The following is an 18,097-nucleotide window of genomic DNA, read 5'->3' as shown; positions in this document are numbered from 1 at the left end:
TTTACCGAAAGAACCAAGAATATGAATCCCTGCAGTCACGAAAGCTTTAAATCAAAACACAAATCACTATTTAACTCCATCAAAAAAGTAACTTGCAGTGCCTCACCTACCACCATCCATAGGGGAAAGAACAGTAATCTCATCTCAGCTCTTCAGGAATAGGTCTGCGGGGTTGCAGATCATTTCTGTGAGGTCTTGGAGGAGGGGAATTCTCTCAGCCCAGACAACATCATGGCGCAAGTTAGGGATAACCCTGCTAGGGCTGCAGTGCCTCAAATATTTGCAGAAGAAGCCACCCCTTCTGAGTGGTTGACTGAGGTGCCATCTATAGAGGAAGTGTGAGGGGAGACCCGGAGTCTGAAACCAGGAAAAGTGCCGGGCAGATAAGATCTCCCAAATGAAATGCTCAGGAAGGGTGGCATCTGTGTGCAGACTGCCCAACATGACACCATCACAACTGTCTGGAGCACAGGATGGGTACTGCAGGATTGGAAGGATGCCCTGGTGGCCCCCCTCTTCAAGAAGGGGGTCCGCAGAGATTGTAACAACTACAGTGCCATATCTCTTCTCAGTGTGCCGGGAAAGTTCCTGACAAGAATTATTCAAACCGCCGTACCAGACACACTGGAACGAGGCTTGCGGAGCCCCAATGTGGTTTCAGACGACGGTGATCCTGCATGGATTATATTCTCTGTCCATGTCCTAAAGTAAAGGTCTAGAGAATTCCCACAAGATAAACATCTCAGCTTTATTGAGTTTGTCACGGCCTATGATACCACTTTCAGAGTCCCTGATTCTCTGCTCAGAATCATTAAGGGCCTTCTTGATGGTGGGCAGAAGTCAGAGTTATTCCCTGTTCATCTTGGGGTGCGAGAGGGATGTCCTTTGGATCCGACATTATTCAAAATCATCATTGACCACATTTCTTGACGCTTTCCATGGCGGTAATGGAGGAATTTCCATCTGGTACAGATACAATGAGAAGCTGATCGATGCCCCGGCGTGGTTGAGGGGTGGCACCCTATTGGTCAATATTGTTACATTTGCTGCTGATCTGGCGCTTGCTGCTCTCTCAGAGGAAGAGTTAGAGGTGCGTCTGATGAATCTGGAGTGTGCCACTAAGAGGTGGGGTCTTACCATCAGCCCCACAAAAACTGAGCACCTGCGTGGGTTTTTTGTCCCATCAAACACTCCATTCCTCAGCTCCCCATTGGTGATAGAGCAGTTGTGGAGAGAGTGGAGAGTTTCCCATACCTGGGCAGTGTGCTTATGGCCAGCTCCAGTTTGACAGCAAAGGTGTCATTCCGAATCAGTCAGGCGGCATTAACTCTTTCATCAGCTGCGTAATGCTGTGTGGAAGCTACCTGGTCTGCCGCTCCATGCAAAGCTGCAGGTCTTCTTGGCCACAGTCATACCCTCCCTTCTCTATGCTTGTGAAACGTGGACACCAATAATGGAACATCTGTGCCTGTTATAAACATTCAGGTTGGCCTGCCTATGTTCCCTCCTGGGTTTAACCAGGCTGGATTGTGTGAGGAGCTCACAAATCCTTCAAAGATCTGGACACATTCCCATCAGTGAGCTCCTCCAGCAAGCAAGGATGTGTTGGATGGGTCATGTAGCCACAGCATGGCCAAGCAGCTTCTGTTTGGCCTCATATAGGTGGTTAAACGGCCACGACATGGGCTGGAGAAGAGATGGACGGATGTGGTACAAGAGGATGTGGAGTTGATTGGACTTACTGAAGACTGTTACCAGCAGTATCAAGATCGACCTCCATGGAGGAGGCTCAAGAAGGACGCTACTACTGGGAAGTTGGAGGTCACGTTCCAACAACAACTGATGGCACAGAAGAGACGCTTACAACAATGAGCGGAGCGTCCAGTCGCTAAAATCCAGTAAGTTTGCACAGTACGGTCTACAGCTATGCATCTGCCAGTCATTTCAGTCAGCCACCCCATGCTACATGGGTCTGTCCTGTGACCTCCTGTAAGTTAACCTTCGAAACTTCACGTCCTCTCAAAATGCACACAGCCTGGCACAGGTGCCATGGTGATGTCACCGTCACTTATTGGTGAATGGCAGATATTGGTATAGTGGTGTAGCGTATAGCATAGTGTATAGTAGTGTAATATAGTGTAGTGTATAATAGTGTACAGTGGTGTAGTGTATAGCGTAGTGTTAATAGTGCAGTGTATTGTTAAGTATATAGCGTAGTGTATAATAGTACAGTGTATAGTGTAACGGGTGGACGAATGCTGTCACTCTGGGATGAGCCAGTGTGGTGGCCGAGGTTACATGAGATAAGGGGGGGGGGGTGAGTGGTTAAGAGGGGGGGGGGTAAAATCCACCAACCCCCCATCTCCGGAAGCCAAGGCAGCACCACGCAGTCTGGCCTTAACCGTGGGCAGGGCACGAGTTCGCCATTCAGGGCAAGCTGGTTGGTGTGGGGTGAGAGGGTTCGTAGACGGGGCTGTGCGTGATTGGTGGAGAGTGAGAGGGTGAGTAGACGGGGATGTGCGTGATTGGTGGAGAGTGAGGTCAACAAAAAGTCAGTGCCTCCTATGATGATGTTCCGGGAGTCCCATTGGGGGGCGCTGTATGAGCCAAGCAGGACCAAATTTGCATATTTAAGTGAGCGATACCCGTGTATAGTAGTGTAGTGTATCGTAGTGTCGTGTATAAGTGGTGTAACGTGTAGCGTATAATAGTCTAGTGTATAGATAGTGTATTATATAGTAGTGTATGGTAGTGTAGTGTATGGTAGTGTAGTGTATGGTAGTGTAGTGTATGGTAGTGTAGTGTATAAGTGGTGTATCGTGTATTGTATAGTAGTGTATAGTAGTCTAGTGTATATTGTATAATAGTGTAGTGTATAGTAGTTTATGGTAGTGTAGTGTATAGGTAGTGTATAGTAGTGTGTTTTGTAGTGTATTGTTTAGTAGTGTAGTGTAAAAAACACTTTAACCATCATCTCTGTTAATGACTAATCGCTTAACGACGGGTCTCCATAGAGCCCAATGTGTTCGTTTATCGACCATTCCCCCCTGTTGAAGACGGGTTATTGTGGGTATTTGTTTATAATGTTGTTAGTATCTTCATGAATTAATATTCATTGTTTAATTACTATAAAGCAGCGGCCCCCAACCTTTTTGGCACCAGAGACCGGTTTTATGGAAGACAATTTTTTCACGGACCGGGGGGAGGGGGGGGGTCATCATTGGGTCTTTCCCCCTTTTCAAAGAAGCTCTCCAGCGACGTTTTGTCTAACTCATTGTGGCTACTGGGGGTCAGCTTGTGGGCTTACCAAAACTCTGACTGAGACAAGTGCGCAGTGTGGGAAAGGGGCGCGGACAGAGGTGGTAAATAATAAAATGGGCGGGCCACGAGCGGACTCACCGCTCTCACCTCCTGCTGTGCGGCCTGGTTCCTAACAGGCCACGGACCAGTCGTGTATAAGTGGTGTCCGCGGCCCGGGGGGTTGGGGACCCCTGCTATAAAGTACTTTTTGGGTGAAAAATGGTAACTTCCGATGCTATTGGAACGAGTTTAGCCTTTAACGTGAATTTCCTTTACTCGCTTAACGACCAAATAACTTAACGACCGGTTTCATGGTTCCAAATACCGTCGTTAAGAGGGGTTCTACATACGACGACCCTGCACTACTATACACTACACCATACAGTACACCATGAACTACACTATACACTACACTATACACTATGCTATAAACTACACTACTATACACTACACTAGACACTACTATACACTTCACTACTATATACTACATTCCTATACACTACACTACTATACAATATTATACACGACACCACTATGCACTACTATACACTACACTATACACACACTAAACTATTATACACTATATGACACTACTATACACTACACTAAACCATTAACTTGCATTTTATATACTCACTTAACGACCAAATCACTTAACGACTGGTATCATGGAACCAATTAACGTCGTTAAGAGGAGGGGTTCTACTACACGAGGGGCTGGGTTGGTCGTCGTTCACCCTGGCCGGGCGGCAGGGGGGGGGTGGTGGGCTCCTGCAGGGGAGCGGCTGCTGTGGCGTGGGCGAGTCGGTGGCTGGGACCGTTGTCGCGATGGGTCGTTGCTGGCGCTGCTGCTGCTGCTGCTGCCGTTGTAACGGGCGAGCCGGGGCCCGTTGCCGCTGGTGCGTGGAGCAGCTGCGTGCGGTGCTGCCGTGCGGGCGTGGCAGTGACAGAGACGGCAGCTGGGTGGAGGTGCTCAGAGCGCTGTTGAGGGCAACCAACCAAGTCCCGAGACTGCGGCTGCATGGATCCATTAAAGGGCGCCGTTGTGAGTGCGAGCCAAGGTTGAGGTTGATGCTGCGTTGAATCCTGGGAGTGCTGCACTACCGTTGGGTCCTGGGGGGGGGGGGGGATCCCCGAGGCTGCACGCGACTTCGAGAGTGAATGTTGCGCACCAAGTTGGTGGGCTTCTGCCGCGTTGCCTCGTCACCCGGGAGCGGAGCGTGCGTCAGGGTTGTGGTGCAAACGGTCGCCGCGGAGTTCTGCGATCGTCGACGCGCTGTGGGGTCGCCGTGTTAAGCCGGTGGACTTACGGGGTCATGCAAATGTGCGCTGTCACTGTTGCCGAGACTTTTGAAGAGTTGGTTGCACTTGGTTGTCAAGAAAGTATTATCCGCCACAGTATGTTCGCGTCCTTGAGCATCGTGTTTCAATATTGCATGACGAGTCTAGGCGTGGTTAAATCCAAATGGTCTTAACTTTTTCTATATTCTGGATAGAGTTATTGTCCTTCTTTCTTTCGCTGTCAAATCAACGTTGTAAAACTGCGCTGCTGCCCGATAACGAAAATTGAGGGAATTGCACGACAAAGAAAATGGATCCGAACTCCTCTATCTCCCATATTAACAAAAAATGAGCAACCCTCATAATTTGCATGCCTGCGATAGTGATTCAAGGTATGCTCTGATGCCGGTCCCGCTGGGGCGCCTGCCCCCTGCTCACATGAGCAGGTAATGGTGCCGGGTTCAGCAAAGTGCCTAGCTCGGACTTTGAGCCACAGCCCCGTGACTGAGTTAAACATGAGCAACTCTCAACGGTGAGGTGAGTTGAGATAAGTTGAGGTGAGATGAGGTGAGTTGCAATGAGGTGATTTGAGGTGAGTTGAGGTGAGGTGACGTGAGTTGAGGTGAGGGGAGTTGAGTTACGATAAGGTGTGTGAGGATGATGATTTGAGACGAGGCGATCCGAGTCTTATTAAGCCACCCCTGGATTGGAGACGTCTGTACTCGCTCACACGTCAACACATTCTGGGGCACGCCTCGTGACATGCAAATCAAACTGAAAGACTTCCTACTTGTCACCTATTAACGTGGCTTGTTCCTTGTTTAGCGTCTGAGACGCAGCCAGAGACTGCCTGAGATACAGAGACTGTCTGAGCTACAACCAGAAACTGCCAGCGATACAGATAGAGACTGCCTGAGATACAGACAGAGACTGTCTGAGCTACAGCGAGAGACTGCCTGAGCTACAGCCAGCTACTGCCTGAGATACAGCCAGTGACTGTGCTACAGCCAGATACACTCTGTGCTACAGCCAGTGACTATCTGAGCTATATCCAGAGACTGTGCTACAGCAAGAAAACTGCCTGAGCAACATCCAGACACTACCTGAGCTTCAGCCAGCGCCCGTCTGAGTGGAGCCACAGGACCATGGCGAGTGCGGCTCCCACTGGTTGCGAGGCTACAGGGGAGTTGACCTGCCCCATCTGTCTGGACGAGTTCTGCTGCCCCTGTACGCTCAGCTGCGGCCACTCGTTCTGCCTCAAGTGCGTGGAGGGCGCCTGGGATGCGGCAGAGTCCTTCTCCTGCCCACAGTGCCGAGTGACCTTCCCTCAGAGGCCCAAGCTGAGCAAGAACTTCACGCTCGCCAACCTGGTGGAGCAGCGCAGTGCTACAGAGAAAATGGCCACCGTGGTTTTGTGTGACTTCTGTAACGATGGCACGACCGCTGCCTCGAAGACCTGCCTCAGTTGTGATATGTCCTACTGTGTGACTCATGTAAAGCCTCATCAGGAGAACCCGAAGTTCAGGGACCACATTCTGGTGGCTCTAGCCACGAATCCTGAAGACCACAAGTGCAAGACGCACAGAAAGAAGATCAAGTTTTACTGCCGACAGGACGAGAGCTTGGTCTGCACAACCTGCATCATCGTAGGAGACCACAAGGGTCACGATGTGGCTACGCTGGAGGACGAGCACAAGACACGGGAGGTGAGATGGTCTGCGTGTGTGAGCGGGAGCCCCTCCTGCGTGAAGTAATAATATCCCAGTATGAACTGAACAATAATTTCCAACTAAATTTATATCATTCCTTTCTCAGCTGCCCATTGTTTTTTTTTTAAATGTAGCAACGTTGGTTTAATATAAAGTATGCTGAGGTTATCATAGTGCAGAAATAATACAACCACATTTTCAATCCTGTTATATGACAAATATTTAATGTGCTCTTCGTATATTTTAATAAAACTGAAGGACTTTAATGCGTAGAATGTGTTCTCAAAATGACGTGAGTGCATAGACCATGGTTCGAATACAAAAACAGTCGATGGTAGAGAGGAGCATTCACTAAAATGTAAACGCAATGTAAAACGACTGGGACTGCGTGAGCCGCAGTGCTCACCGCTTGCTAGCCTCGTGCCGTTCTGTCCCAGTTTAGCGCCGCACTCTACAGACGAAGTAATTCGTGACCTTACTTATATTTTCATCAAGATTCTCTCTACTAAATTTCTCCGACACTCAACAGTGACATAGCACTGTTGATTAAAACTAAACTAAAACTTTTTTTTATTATACTAAGTGAAGCTCACTGAGCTATGTAGCTCTTTTTCAGAGGCAAACCTGGCCACAAATGACAGCTCAAAGAAGTGGCTTATGAAGTCGAAATTCATAGAAGCCAAATACTCTAAACGCACGTTTTGAATGTAGAGGGAAAAACAGGAGGACCCGGACAAAAATCCATGCGACCATGGGGAGAAAAAACTCCGAATATTCAGGTGTCAGGGTGGGATCGAAACCACGACCTCCTGTTTACCAGGCAACGTAGATTAACATATCGCGGTGCCTTTTCCACTCACAACTCAGAGCCCTACTCACTACTCAGGTAGCCCCGCCCTCGACTCAGGTAGCAGTGGAGAGTGTTTGGGTCCACAGGCTAAGGCTCCTGCGCGTGCTATGTGAGCCCAGCTTTCTGTATGCTGAACTTCTTTCGCACCAAATGTAGCCAACCGTGCTTATCGGAGGTGCGGTTTCCTGCAGCGCTCGCTCCCCCAGCCTCCATCACTGCACAAGGGCTGCTGCAGCCTGGAGAAGGGACCGCCACTGTGGAGGGGTCCGTGTGCAGCGGGGGTGAGAGGGGCCGCTCAGAGAGTGAGTGGAGTCTCCCCTGGTGACGTCTCTCACAGAAACAAGTGGGAGAGGAGACGTGGGCAGTGGAGAAGAAGAGGAGGAAGGCGGAGGAGTCCAAAAAGCGGATGGAGGCCGCTCACAGGGACGTGCAGGTAACCGCGTCTGGGCCAGATCCTGTGACCCCGTGACTCCACCCTGAGTCGAGTTTGTGATGGAGGACAACTCCATTCATTCACGTGGACTTCCATTGGCTTTGAACACATCGTGGGACTAAAGACACAACGGTCAATGCCCATTAATACCCAGGACAAGCAAAGAAGTGGTTCTCATCTCCAATGAGGAACTGAATCAGTGGTGGAAATTCCACATTCTTAGGATGGGGGACCAATATCCCCATGTGAACTGCCACTTCATCTTGTTATATATCTGTCTATTCTAGCCAGATGAGGTGGCACATACATCCTCTTTGGTTTTATTCGGTAAAGTCACGTAGGTAAAAAATAAAACATTCCTTTTGAGGGCCAGGTGTACATGTTTTAATTCACTGGTCAGGTGGTGTTGGTCCGAAATGCAATGAGCCCTATGGTATAAAGTTTTGATGAGAGAATTATTTTGGGCTGGGTGGTGGTGGGAATCAGGTTTCAAGTAGGAATCTGTGTGGGTGGGTTTCCTGTAGACAGAATGCCCCAATGAGCAAGGAGACCTGATAGCTCATTGGGGCATTCTGTCTACAGGAAACCCACCCACACAGATTACCTTCTTGAAATCTGATTCCCACCACCACCACGCCCAAATGAATTCTCTCATCAAAAACTTTATACCATAGGGCTCATTGCATTTCGGACCAACACCACCTGACCAGAGAATTAAAACATGTACACCTGGCCCTCAAAAGGAATGGATACTCTGACCGTACCATCCGCCAAGCTGTTTCTCCCTCCATACAGAAACAACCACTTGATACTCCGGTCAAAACCATCACACTACCATATATAGCAGGCGTTACTAAAAAGATTTCCAAAATTCTAAACAAACACAAGATACAGGTCCGGTTCAATACAGTACACAAAATTTGTGATCTGATCCCATCCGTGAAGGATGTCATTCCTGACTTACAGTACCCCGGGTTTTACAAATTGTGTTGTACCTGCGGTGATTGCTATATCGGGGAGACAAAGCGATATGTCTCTGACCGAATTCGCGAGCACAAATCAGATTTGAAACACGGCAAAACGAATTCTTCTGCCGTGGCTGATCACTGTTACAACGCTGTGGGTGATCACGATATAATTTTCTCCGATACCAAGGTTCTTTGCAAACCCACGGGTTTTTATCAGAGATTTGTTCACGAGGCAATTCAGATCTACAAACACAGACACAATTTCAACCGAGAAGATGCAACCATTGGAAAGATGTCCTAAATCGAACTAAACATTAAACTAATTTCAATGGTACAGTATATTTTTCAAGTAGTGGTACCCCAAACTTTCGCAGCTCTTATAAATTCCCTTTTCACACCATCAATAGGTAAACTCCCCCTCCCCCACCCCCGCGACAAACGGCAAGTCCACCGGCACGTACACTACCTCTTTTCTAAAGTTAGCCAATCAAATGCTAATTTTTATGCTAATTCCTTTGTCAAGGCACCTTGTTTGCTCACACACAGCTTAAAGGTCTGCGGTCTGAGCGTGGTTGTGTTTCACTCCAGCGCTGTCCTCGAGACAGCCTGATCCCTTCACCTGATGAAGGCCGCTTGTGTTGTGGCTGAAACATCGTGATTTTTGTTATTTTATTTTTTACCTACGTGACTTTACCGAATAGAACCAAAGAGTATGGATCCTTGCAGTCACGAAAGCTTTAAATCTAGAAGTGGCACATACCTGTTATCCAGTACATTGGTGGCAGGGTTCACATTATATAAATATGTTTACAAAACTATCACATTGTGCTATTAACTCAAGTCACCTGACATCAACTCCCAGCGATGACAAACATCAGTAGCGAGTAATATCTGTAAAACCACAAAGCAATACACTGAATGCACGCAGTGTGCGTCATATAATGTGCATATTCACATAACCTATTCACGTAGTACACTCCCATTCCGTATATTGCAATTTGCAATGTGAGCATTAAAGTTCATTTGAATTTAAAAATAGTATCCGACAAAGCACAGAGACACTTCGAGGTAAGGTCACCAAGTTGCATGTCCAGTTCTCATCGGTGCACCGATCTCATCACTGCCCAGTCACGAAACCCAGCTCTCGTGTCCAGTTCCAGATGGGCTTGTTTTGTGGATGGAATACAGCTTGGAAGCGTTGCTGATCAGGCACCTTCAATGATGACCTTTTGATTTGTCACTCTGCTCGCATTACACACACCTTGTGCAACTCTACGAATAGATGGCGTTCATATTTAATTATAATTGAAATTGCTTCTTTTTCTCAGATTTGTGATTTACTATTTGGGATTGAGTCCTGTGTAGTTTTCAGGGTTATGATAGGTGACAATTGTATTGTTTATTGGCTACCGAGGCCGTGATGCACAGGAGGGGTTCATCCTCCATCAGGTCACCTGGGTTACAGGTCAAAACGTCTCCCATAGTGTGGGTTGCATGGCCACAGTGGCAATACTGTGGATTGACGTTAATGCATCTCTATGGGTCTCGATGGGTCTCTATGTATCTCTGAGTGTCTCCATGTGTTTAGAATATGGTCCATAGTTTGGGTTATATGACCACAGTCACACTGTCCTAGATTGACTCAAATGGATCTCAATGCGTCTCTATTTGTCTCCATGTCTCTGTGTTTCTCTGGGTCTCTATATCTGAGTCTCTATGTATCTCTATGGATCGCGAGGTATATCTATGGGTCTCTACAAGTTTACTTTATTGCCCATAGTTTGTGTTGTATGGCCACAGTAACTTATACATTTATGATTGAGGAAAGAGAGGTGTAAACTCCATCTCCATAAGACATAGATCAACCGTTGCGAGATTAACTCCTCCGTTAATTATTTAATCAAAACAAATCACACGCCCTGGCAGGAATCGATGACCGAGGTGAGGCAGCGAATCAATGGCGAGTTCGCCCGCATGAGAGCAGCTCTGGACGAGGACGACAAGGCGGCTCTGGCTCGTGCGTCCAAGAAGGAGCGCGAGTTGCTGACCCAGATCGAGAAGAACATCGCTCACTACCAGCGCGAGATCGGCGATCTCCAGGCAGCAGCCACTCGTCTGGAGGGCCTAGCGCAGGAGAGGAACTCGCTCGCGTTCCTGCAGGTGAGCGATGAGTCTCCGGTGTCGCTATTGGCACAGAGCCCTCGGCAGCGTCAGAGTTGAGGCTCCTGAATGAGGTTTTCACATCGACTGCGCTTTGTCACGCACGGCCTTCTGCCCGGTCCTTGCGTGCAGTCGTTCCCAATCACGACGATGTTTGCAATGCAAGTCAGTGTTGGTGCTCATGAGGTCGTAAGCCAAGACTTTGTGGTTTATATTATACCCGCAGTGTTGCAGTGGGAAATCCACTGATCCCATGGGAATGGAGGCAGTCACAGTAACGCATCTCTCTCTCTCTCTCTCCCACAGGGGCACCTGGAGGAGGCGCGCAGGTACAGACGACGATCACTCACGACTCGACACAGGACAACATGGGACTTTGTGCGAGGCGCAGGCAGTGGGACACTGGCTGTTTGTGGGGATGCTGTGTGTGTGTGATGATGCTGTCTGTGGTGAAGCTGTAAGTGGTGGTACTGATTATAATGATGCTATGTGGTGATGATGTGAAATGTGAGTGTTCATGCTTTGTGTGATGAGTTTGTAAGTGATGGAGCTGTGATGATCCTGTGTAACACAATTTTTGTCCCTGAGTAGTAAGTGTTATTTAGTAATTGCTAATGCCTAAAAAGTGTAGAAAAAGGCTTTTATTCCCCACAAACTTTGCTTTTGTGACCAGGGCAGTGATATTTAGAAATTGGCATATTTTCAAAGAGAAAACGGGCATATTTGTGTCTTTTCGTTCACATAAATTCAGAAAAAAAAACATATGAATCAAAATTTACACATATTTATCCTAAAGTAATAAAAAAATACTACAAAAGATTTAGAAGTGAGCATTTTTTCGAGATTTACGATTATACTGTAAATCACTTTGACGAATCACCCCCCAAATGTAGTCTCCCATCATGTTCTCGTTATACTGTCCTTGGTAGCGGCGTTCAAAGTCAAGTATATCCTGGTGGAAGCGCTCGCCTTGCTACTCCGAGTATGCTCCCATGTTCTTCTTGAATTTATTAAGATGAGCATAAAGGTTATGGACTTTGAGGGACATCCTATAGCCCATTGTGCCGTAGTTCTTCACCAGTCTCAACCAGCTCCACGTAGTTTTCGATCTTGTGATTGCCCCAGAAGCCCCGAACCACTGAGACAAAGCTGTTCCAAGCCGCTTTCACCTTACTAGTGAGCTTCTTTGGGAATTAATTGCACTGTAGGATCTTCTTTATCTGTGGTCTGATGAAGACACCGGCTTTGACCTTTGCCTCAGACAGCTTATGGAAGAATTCTTGAAGGTACTTGAAGGCTGCCGACTCCTTATCTACAGCTCTGACAAATTGTTTCATAAGGCCCAATTTGATGTGCAGTGGTGACATCAGCATCTTCCGGGGTCTATCAGTGGCTCCCACTTGACGTTGTTCCTCCCCACAGAAATCTCGGTCCGTTGTGGCCAGTCCCGCCTGTGGTAGTGCGCCTTGGTGTCCCTGCTGTCCCAAAGGCAAAGATAGCAGGAAAACTTGGTAAAACCGCCTTGGAGACCCATCAGGAATACGACCATTTTAAAGTCTCCGATAAACTTCCAGCCGTACTCATCATACTTAAAGGTGTCGAGCAAGGTATTGATGCTGTTGTAATCCTCTTTGAGGTGCACCGAATGAGCCAGGGGAAGAGACGGGTACTTGTTCCCATTATGGAGCAGCACGGCTTTGAGGCTCCTGGATGAGATGTCAATGAAGCGGCGCCACTCATTCTGGTTACAGACGATTCCGATTGCCTCGAACAGACTAGTCACATTGTGGCAGAAGCAGAGCCCATCATGACGGGTGAAGAAGCTGCAAATAGGTTGGTGACACTTCCTCTGAACTGTGACTTGCACACTTTCATCCAAGCAGTTCCACTGCTTGAGCCTAGACGTCAAAAGCTCGGCATTGGACCTGGTGAGACCAAGATCTCTTATCAAGTCGTTGAGGTCTTTTTAGTTGGAGTCGTATGGGTTTCTCTCCTCAGCTCCACCTTTGAAATTGTCATCTGGTTCTACAACGTCTTCCTCGCTCTCTGACTTGCTACTCTCTTCGAAAGACGGCTGCTCTTTTTACAGGGGAGTAGGTACAGGGAGCTCATGGCAGTGTGGCACCGGGGCGATGGATGAAGGAAGGTTCGGATACGTGATAGCAGGTACATTCTTGCAAGTCCGACGTTTGCAAGGACCCACCATGCAGAAGTAACAGTTGCTTGAGTGGTCAGTGGGTTCCCGCCAAAATACATTTATTTCACCCATGACTAATGTGTAAGAGATTCTCGCAATATTTTAAAAAAAAAAAAATTTCAATAACATTGAAAATTGTAAAAATAATAATAAACTTTAACAATAAAAAAAATCTTAACAAATTTTATTACATTAATTTCCGAGCAACAATTGTCCATCTTTCCTTCCAGAGACTTTTTTGCATTGTTCGCAGGTGAAATGAGGTGCCCAGGGTTTGTCTTGATCCCCGACAGGCATGCTAAAATATGCCTTGCAGGCCTCACACATCTTAGCAGATGCTTCCACAGAGTACTTTTTCGTTCTTGTCTTGATAAATTGGCCACAGACATAGAAAAATGCGTCTACCGGATGCTTGCAGCCTCTTGATGTCATCTCAGAAAAATGCAGATATGTATCTACTTAGGTAGCTGGAACTAAACTGAACTGGTGGGCATAAGGCCCCTGTATTTATACTACTATTTATATTACTGTAAAGTTCCAGAATGTTCTAAAAGTTACTCCAAGTTTACCCTGCATTGAATCTACCTGGAATGTTTTGGAAAATAGGTCAATTTCAAAATAACAATATCCTGGTCACAAAAGCAAACTTTGTGGGAATAGCCATTTTCTGTACTTTTGAGGCATAAGCAATTAAGAAATAACACTTACTACCCAGGGACAAAAACAAATACAAATGTGTTGCACAGTTTAATCTTTGTGAGAAAGTGGCCGTATCTGCTCTGTTTTCACAGGACAGGGAGGGTTAGAACGGCTCAACCCTCAGCTCCCAGCCAAGAGGAGATTGCCTCACTTAAAGTCCTGGAGACAACTACTGTCAAGTTCATGTGTGAGTTATTCAGTGTGAATCATGAGTGATGAGGCCATCTTGACAACAGATGAACCCCGTGTGTGCACGAGATCGACTCACCCTCAAATAATTACCTGGAGTTTAACAAACATCACCATTAGGGAGACAAAGGCGGCCAGGGATAGTGCTGGCCACCCACCCCCTCATGTGTCGTGCCAGCCTTCAACGGTGCTGATTTGCCCCAACAGTCTGTAAAGGCTACACGGGGGGTATTTTTTTGTTTACATCCTGGAACCTGATGCGTTGGGTAAACAGAATCGTCACTAGGGAGACAAAGGTGGCCGGGCATGGTGCTGGCCACCCACCTTGTGTGCCATGCCAGCCTTCATAGACTCTCATGGACAGCACTTGTCCCAATAGTCTGCGAAGGATACCCAGGAGATCTCTGTCTTTGTTCACATCCCATTCCAGGACCCTACTGAGGATGGTGGTAATGATGCTGATGTTTGTGATAATGTGAGTGATGGTTATGGTGATGGCATTGATGATGGTGTTTGTCGTGGTGATGGCAGTTACGGTCGTGGTGATGGTAATGATGGTGACATTGGTGATAATATAGGTGGTGATGGTTGTGATGGTTTTGCTGATGGCGCTCATGGTAGTAGTGATGATGATATTGGTTACAGTGATAATTGTAGTGATGGTGGTGATCATGGTTTTGATGGTCGTTGTGATAGTTATGATGCTGATCGTGTTGGTGATGTTGGTGATAGTGATGAAGATATTAGAGATGGTGGTGATGGGGATAGTCATGTTGTTGATGTTCATAGTGTTGATGATGGTGGTGATGGTGATATTTATGTTGTTGTCATCGATGATAATGATGGCAAGAATGGTTGGTGATGATGTTTGTGATGTTATTGTCGATGGTGAAATGATGACTGGTGATGGTAATGTTGATGATGGTGGATAATGGTGATGATGTTGTTCTGTAGTGATGTTGCGATCGCTGTTGTCACAGACGGATGCTCACCAACTCTGGACACAACCACTGCTCATAACCAACTCCAGATCTCCTCGGATCTCAGGACGATGACAGCAGTCCCTGCCTCCCAGGGTCGCCCCGATCACCCACACCGGTTTGATTACTGGTCACAAGCCCTGTGCTGTGAGAGCTTCTCGTCGGGCCACCACTACTGGGAGGTTGATGTGGGGGACGCGCGGTGGTGTCGGGTTGGAGTTTCGTACGGGACGATCCCATGGAAAGGGCGTGGTGCTGCACGGCTGCTGGGAGGGAACGATGCGTCCTGGTGTTTAGAGAAATGTGACAACTTCTCAGTGTTTCATGGTGGAGTGAAGACTGCACTGTCGGTGAGGGGGGCCCCCTCCTCACGCAGAATCGGGCTTCACCTGCACTGGGAGGGGGGGCTCCTGGCGTTTTACCGCGCCGACTCCATGGAGGTGATCCACGAGGTTCGGCAGAGATTCTCGCAGCCTCTCTACCCTGGGATGTGGGTGTTGTATTGTAATGATCGATTGAAGATCGTGGATCTGAGTCGTGCATTCTGAGGATGAGGAGAGATAGAAACTCAAGAAACCAAGACAGAAACCCAATAAACGGAGGTGAGGGTGGATATTGAGGAAATGGTGAAGTGAGGGTGATGGGTAGTTGGAACAGAGGCTGAGGTAAGGTGAGAATGAGGGCAGAATGGAGGGGAAGGTTACGGGTGAGCGTGGAGGGTGAGGAGAGGGTGAGGAGAGGGTGAGGTGTTGGGAGGGTGAGGTGAAAATTGAGGAAAGGGTGAGGTGAGGTGAGCGTGGAGGGGTAGGGTGAGGGGGGAGGGTGAGGTTCAGGTTGGCCTGCGTGAACGATGTCGCCGGTGCTGTACAATTCGCAGGTTCGTGTGGCCGCTCCTTCACCTGCAGTGCGCGCTCGCGTGTACCACGCCTCCTCATCCCTGCGATTCACCATCATCACCATCATGACCATCACCAACATCATTACCCCATCATCATCACTGTCACCATCACTCCATCATCATCATCACCACTGTCATTATCACCACCATCAACACCACCACTATCATAATCACCAGTCATCACTACCACCATCATCGCCATCATCATGATTACCAACAGCACCACCAACATCATCATCACCATCATGATCACCATCACCAACATCATCGTAACTATTATCACCACGATCACCACCATCATTACCATCATCATCACTATCAACGCCACAATAATCATCACCATTGTCACGTCCATCTCCATCATCATAATCATTACTTAACATCACCACTATCATCAACATCATTATGACCATCATCACCAGAACCATCATCAACACCATCAACATCATCACCACCGTCAAAACTACCATCAGAATCATCACCACCACCATCAAGCTCATCACCATCAATATCACGACTAACACCACTACTATCATCACTACCATCATCATTATCACCACCATGGTCACCACCATCATTATCATCATCACTATCAGCACCCACATCACCATTCATACCATCACCGTCACAATCATCACCATTATCACCATCATGAACATCAAACACCACAAAAAACTGCCATACTCATCACCATTATCACATCCACCTTCACGACCATCATCACAACCATCATCATCACTATCCTCACCGTGAAAACCACCATCACCATCATTCCCACCATTACCCTCACTACGACCATTAGCACCATCGCCCTCATCACCATCATTACCACCACCACTGTCATCATCACCACCACCATGATCACCACCATCATCAGCAGCAGCATCATCACCGCCTACATCACCACCACGATTATCACCATCACCATTCTTAATATAATCATCACAACCATCACCACCATCATCACCATCACTACCATCATTATTACCAGGATCAACAACACCACCATCATCACCACCATTACCAACACTACCACCATCACCATGGTAACGTCTTTGTAGTTCGGGCTGTTATATTTGTTGATTGTGTTTAACCTGGGCGAGAACTCAAGACACCAGTATAGGAGTCTCATTTGTAAGAGTGAGTGGAATGGGGAGTGAGTGCTTAGGTGAGTGAGCAAGTAGATAAGTGATGGTGGGTGATTGAATGATTGAGTGAGTGCATGGTTGATTGGGTGAGATGGTGGGTGATTGAGTGGGTGAGTAGACGGGGGAGATGCTTGGTGGATGAGTGAGTGAGTGCATGGGTGAGTGGATCGATGGAGTGTTTGAGTTCGTGAGAGGGTAAGAGGGTAAGTGAGTGGGTCAATTATTGAGTGCGTGAGTGAGTAGATGAGTGAGTGAACTATTGAGTGCATGGGTGAGTGATATGGTGGGTGAGTGATTGGCTGAGTGGGTCAGTGGTTAAGTTAGTGAGCGAGAGGGTAGGTGAGTTTGTAAATGATTGAGTGAGTGAGTTCAAGTGTATCGTCTGTAACCGGGAGTAGAACTCGAGAGTCCAGAGCAGGAGTCTCATTTGCGAGAGTTACCTGGGGCTGGGGGGAATCTCCAAAATAACAAAAACGACAACGTGAGCACAGGGAACAATAACGAAGTGAAGATAAATTAGAGGAAAAAACCAACAACAACAACCACCACCGTGTTACAGACGGAACCGGAAACAAAACAGCGCCCCGAACAAACTCCCAATACTGCAAGGGTGGAGACAGCGTCTGTACACCCAACTCACAGTCGTGTCCACGTGTTGGGTGGCCATCTCGTCTAGACAGGGTCACCCGTCGCGGCGTCCAACACGACGTAACAACTCCCACAGATGTAGTGGGTTCCAGGACACGGAGACGGCAGAATAGAAGCAGCACTATTTATTTAAACCTTAACAAGGGTTACACTAGAAGGGGTAGCGGCCCCTCCACCCGTATAACTCAGGAACACACCCCAGGCTCTCTAGCCTAAGCTCTAGGCTCCCAGTTCCTCCTGGTAGGGCTCTAAGGGAGGCTATCAGATCCGGCCCTGGTTAGGCACAGATCTCGGCACCCCGCCGACCAGACCGGCCCTTAGAAGGACTCTGACTCTGGGGCTCTGGGGCCGCACCACTGGCTTGCTGTGCCGGCCCTGAAAAGGGCAGCGGTCACAGGAGTTCCAGGGTCTCACCTAGCTGGCCTTCTTTCTTCACTGGTTGCTTCACTCTCGGGCCCCACACTCTGCCCCGAGCTCCCTGGCTCCCCGCACTTTATACCCACTGGAGCCTTAGCGGACGTTGTTGTAGCCACCAAGGTGTGGGTGAACCACACCTTCCCGTGTCATGTGTTTATTCCCCATAGCACCCCTACATCACCCCCTCCCGTGTAACCCGCAGCCGTCCCGGCTGCAACAA

The 18,097-nt window shown here is 48.0% G+C and overlaps 1 protein-coding gene across 1 annotated transcript; it reads left to right on the top strand.

The window, feature by feature from the left end:
* Positions 1-2: 2 nt before the first annotated feature.
* Positions 3-17,726, top strand: LOC116957293 (E3 ubiquitin/ISG15 ligase TRIM25-like). The gene is made up of 7 exons (XM_032979363.2): positions 3-1,898; positions 5,407-6,287; positions 7,478-7,573; positions 10,468-10,701; positions 11,008-11,030; positions 13,690-13,784; positions 14,767-17,726. The coding sequence occupies exons 2-7, from the start codon at positions 5,727-5,729 to the stop codon at positions 15,312-15,314; spliced, it is 1,557 nt and encodes a 518-aa protein (XP_032835254.2). The 5' UTR covers positions 3-1,898; positions 5,407-5,726; the 3' UTR covers positions 15,315-17,726.
* The last annotated feature ends 371 nt before the right edge of the window (positions 17,727-18,097 follow it).

Source organism: Petromyzon marinus, chromosome 72 (assembly GCF_048934315.1).
Source record: "Petromyzon marinus isolate PM22_M1 ecotype Great Lakes invasive population chromosome 72, UKy_Petmar_22M1.pri1.0, whole genome shotgun sequence".
Lineage (NCBI taxonomy): Eukaryota > Metazoa > Chordata > Hyperoartia > Petromyzontiformes > Petromyzontidae > Petromyzon > Petromyzon marinus.
The sequence above is the reverse complement of the archived record's forward strand: the minus strand, read 5'-3'. Positions and strand labels throughout refer to the sequence as shown.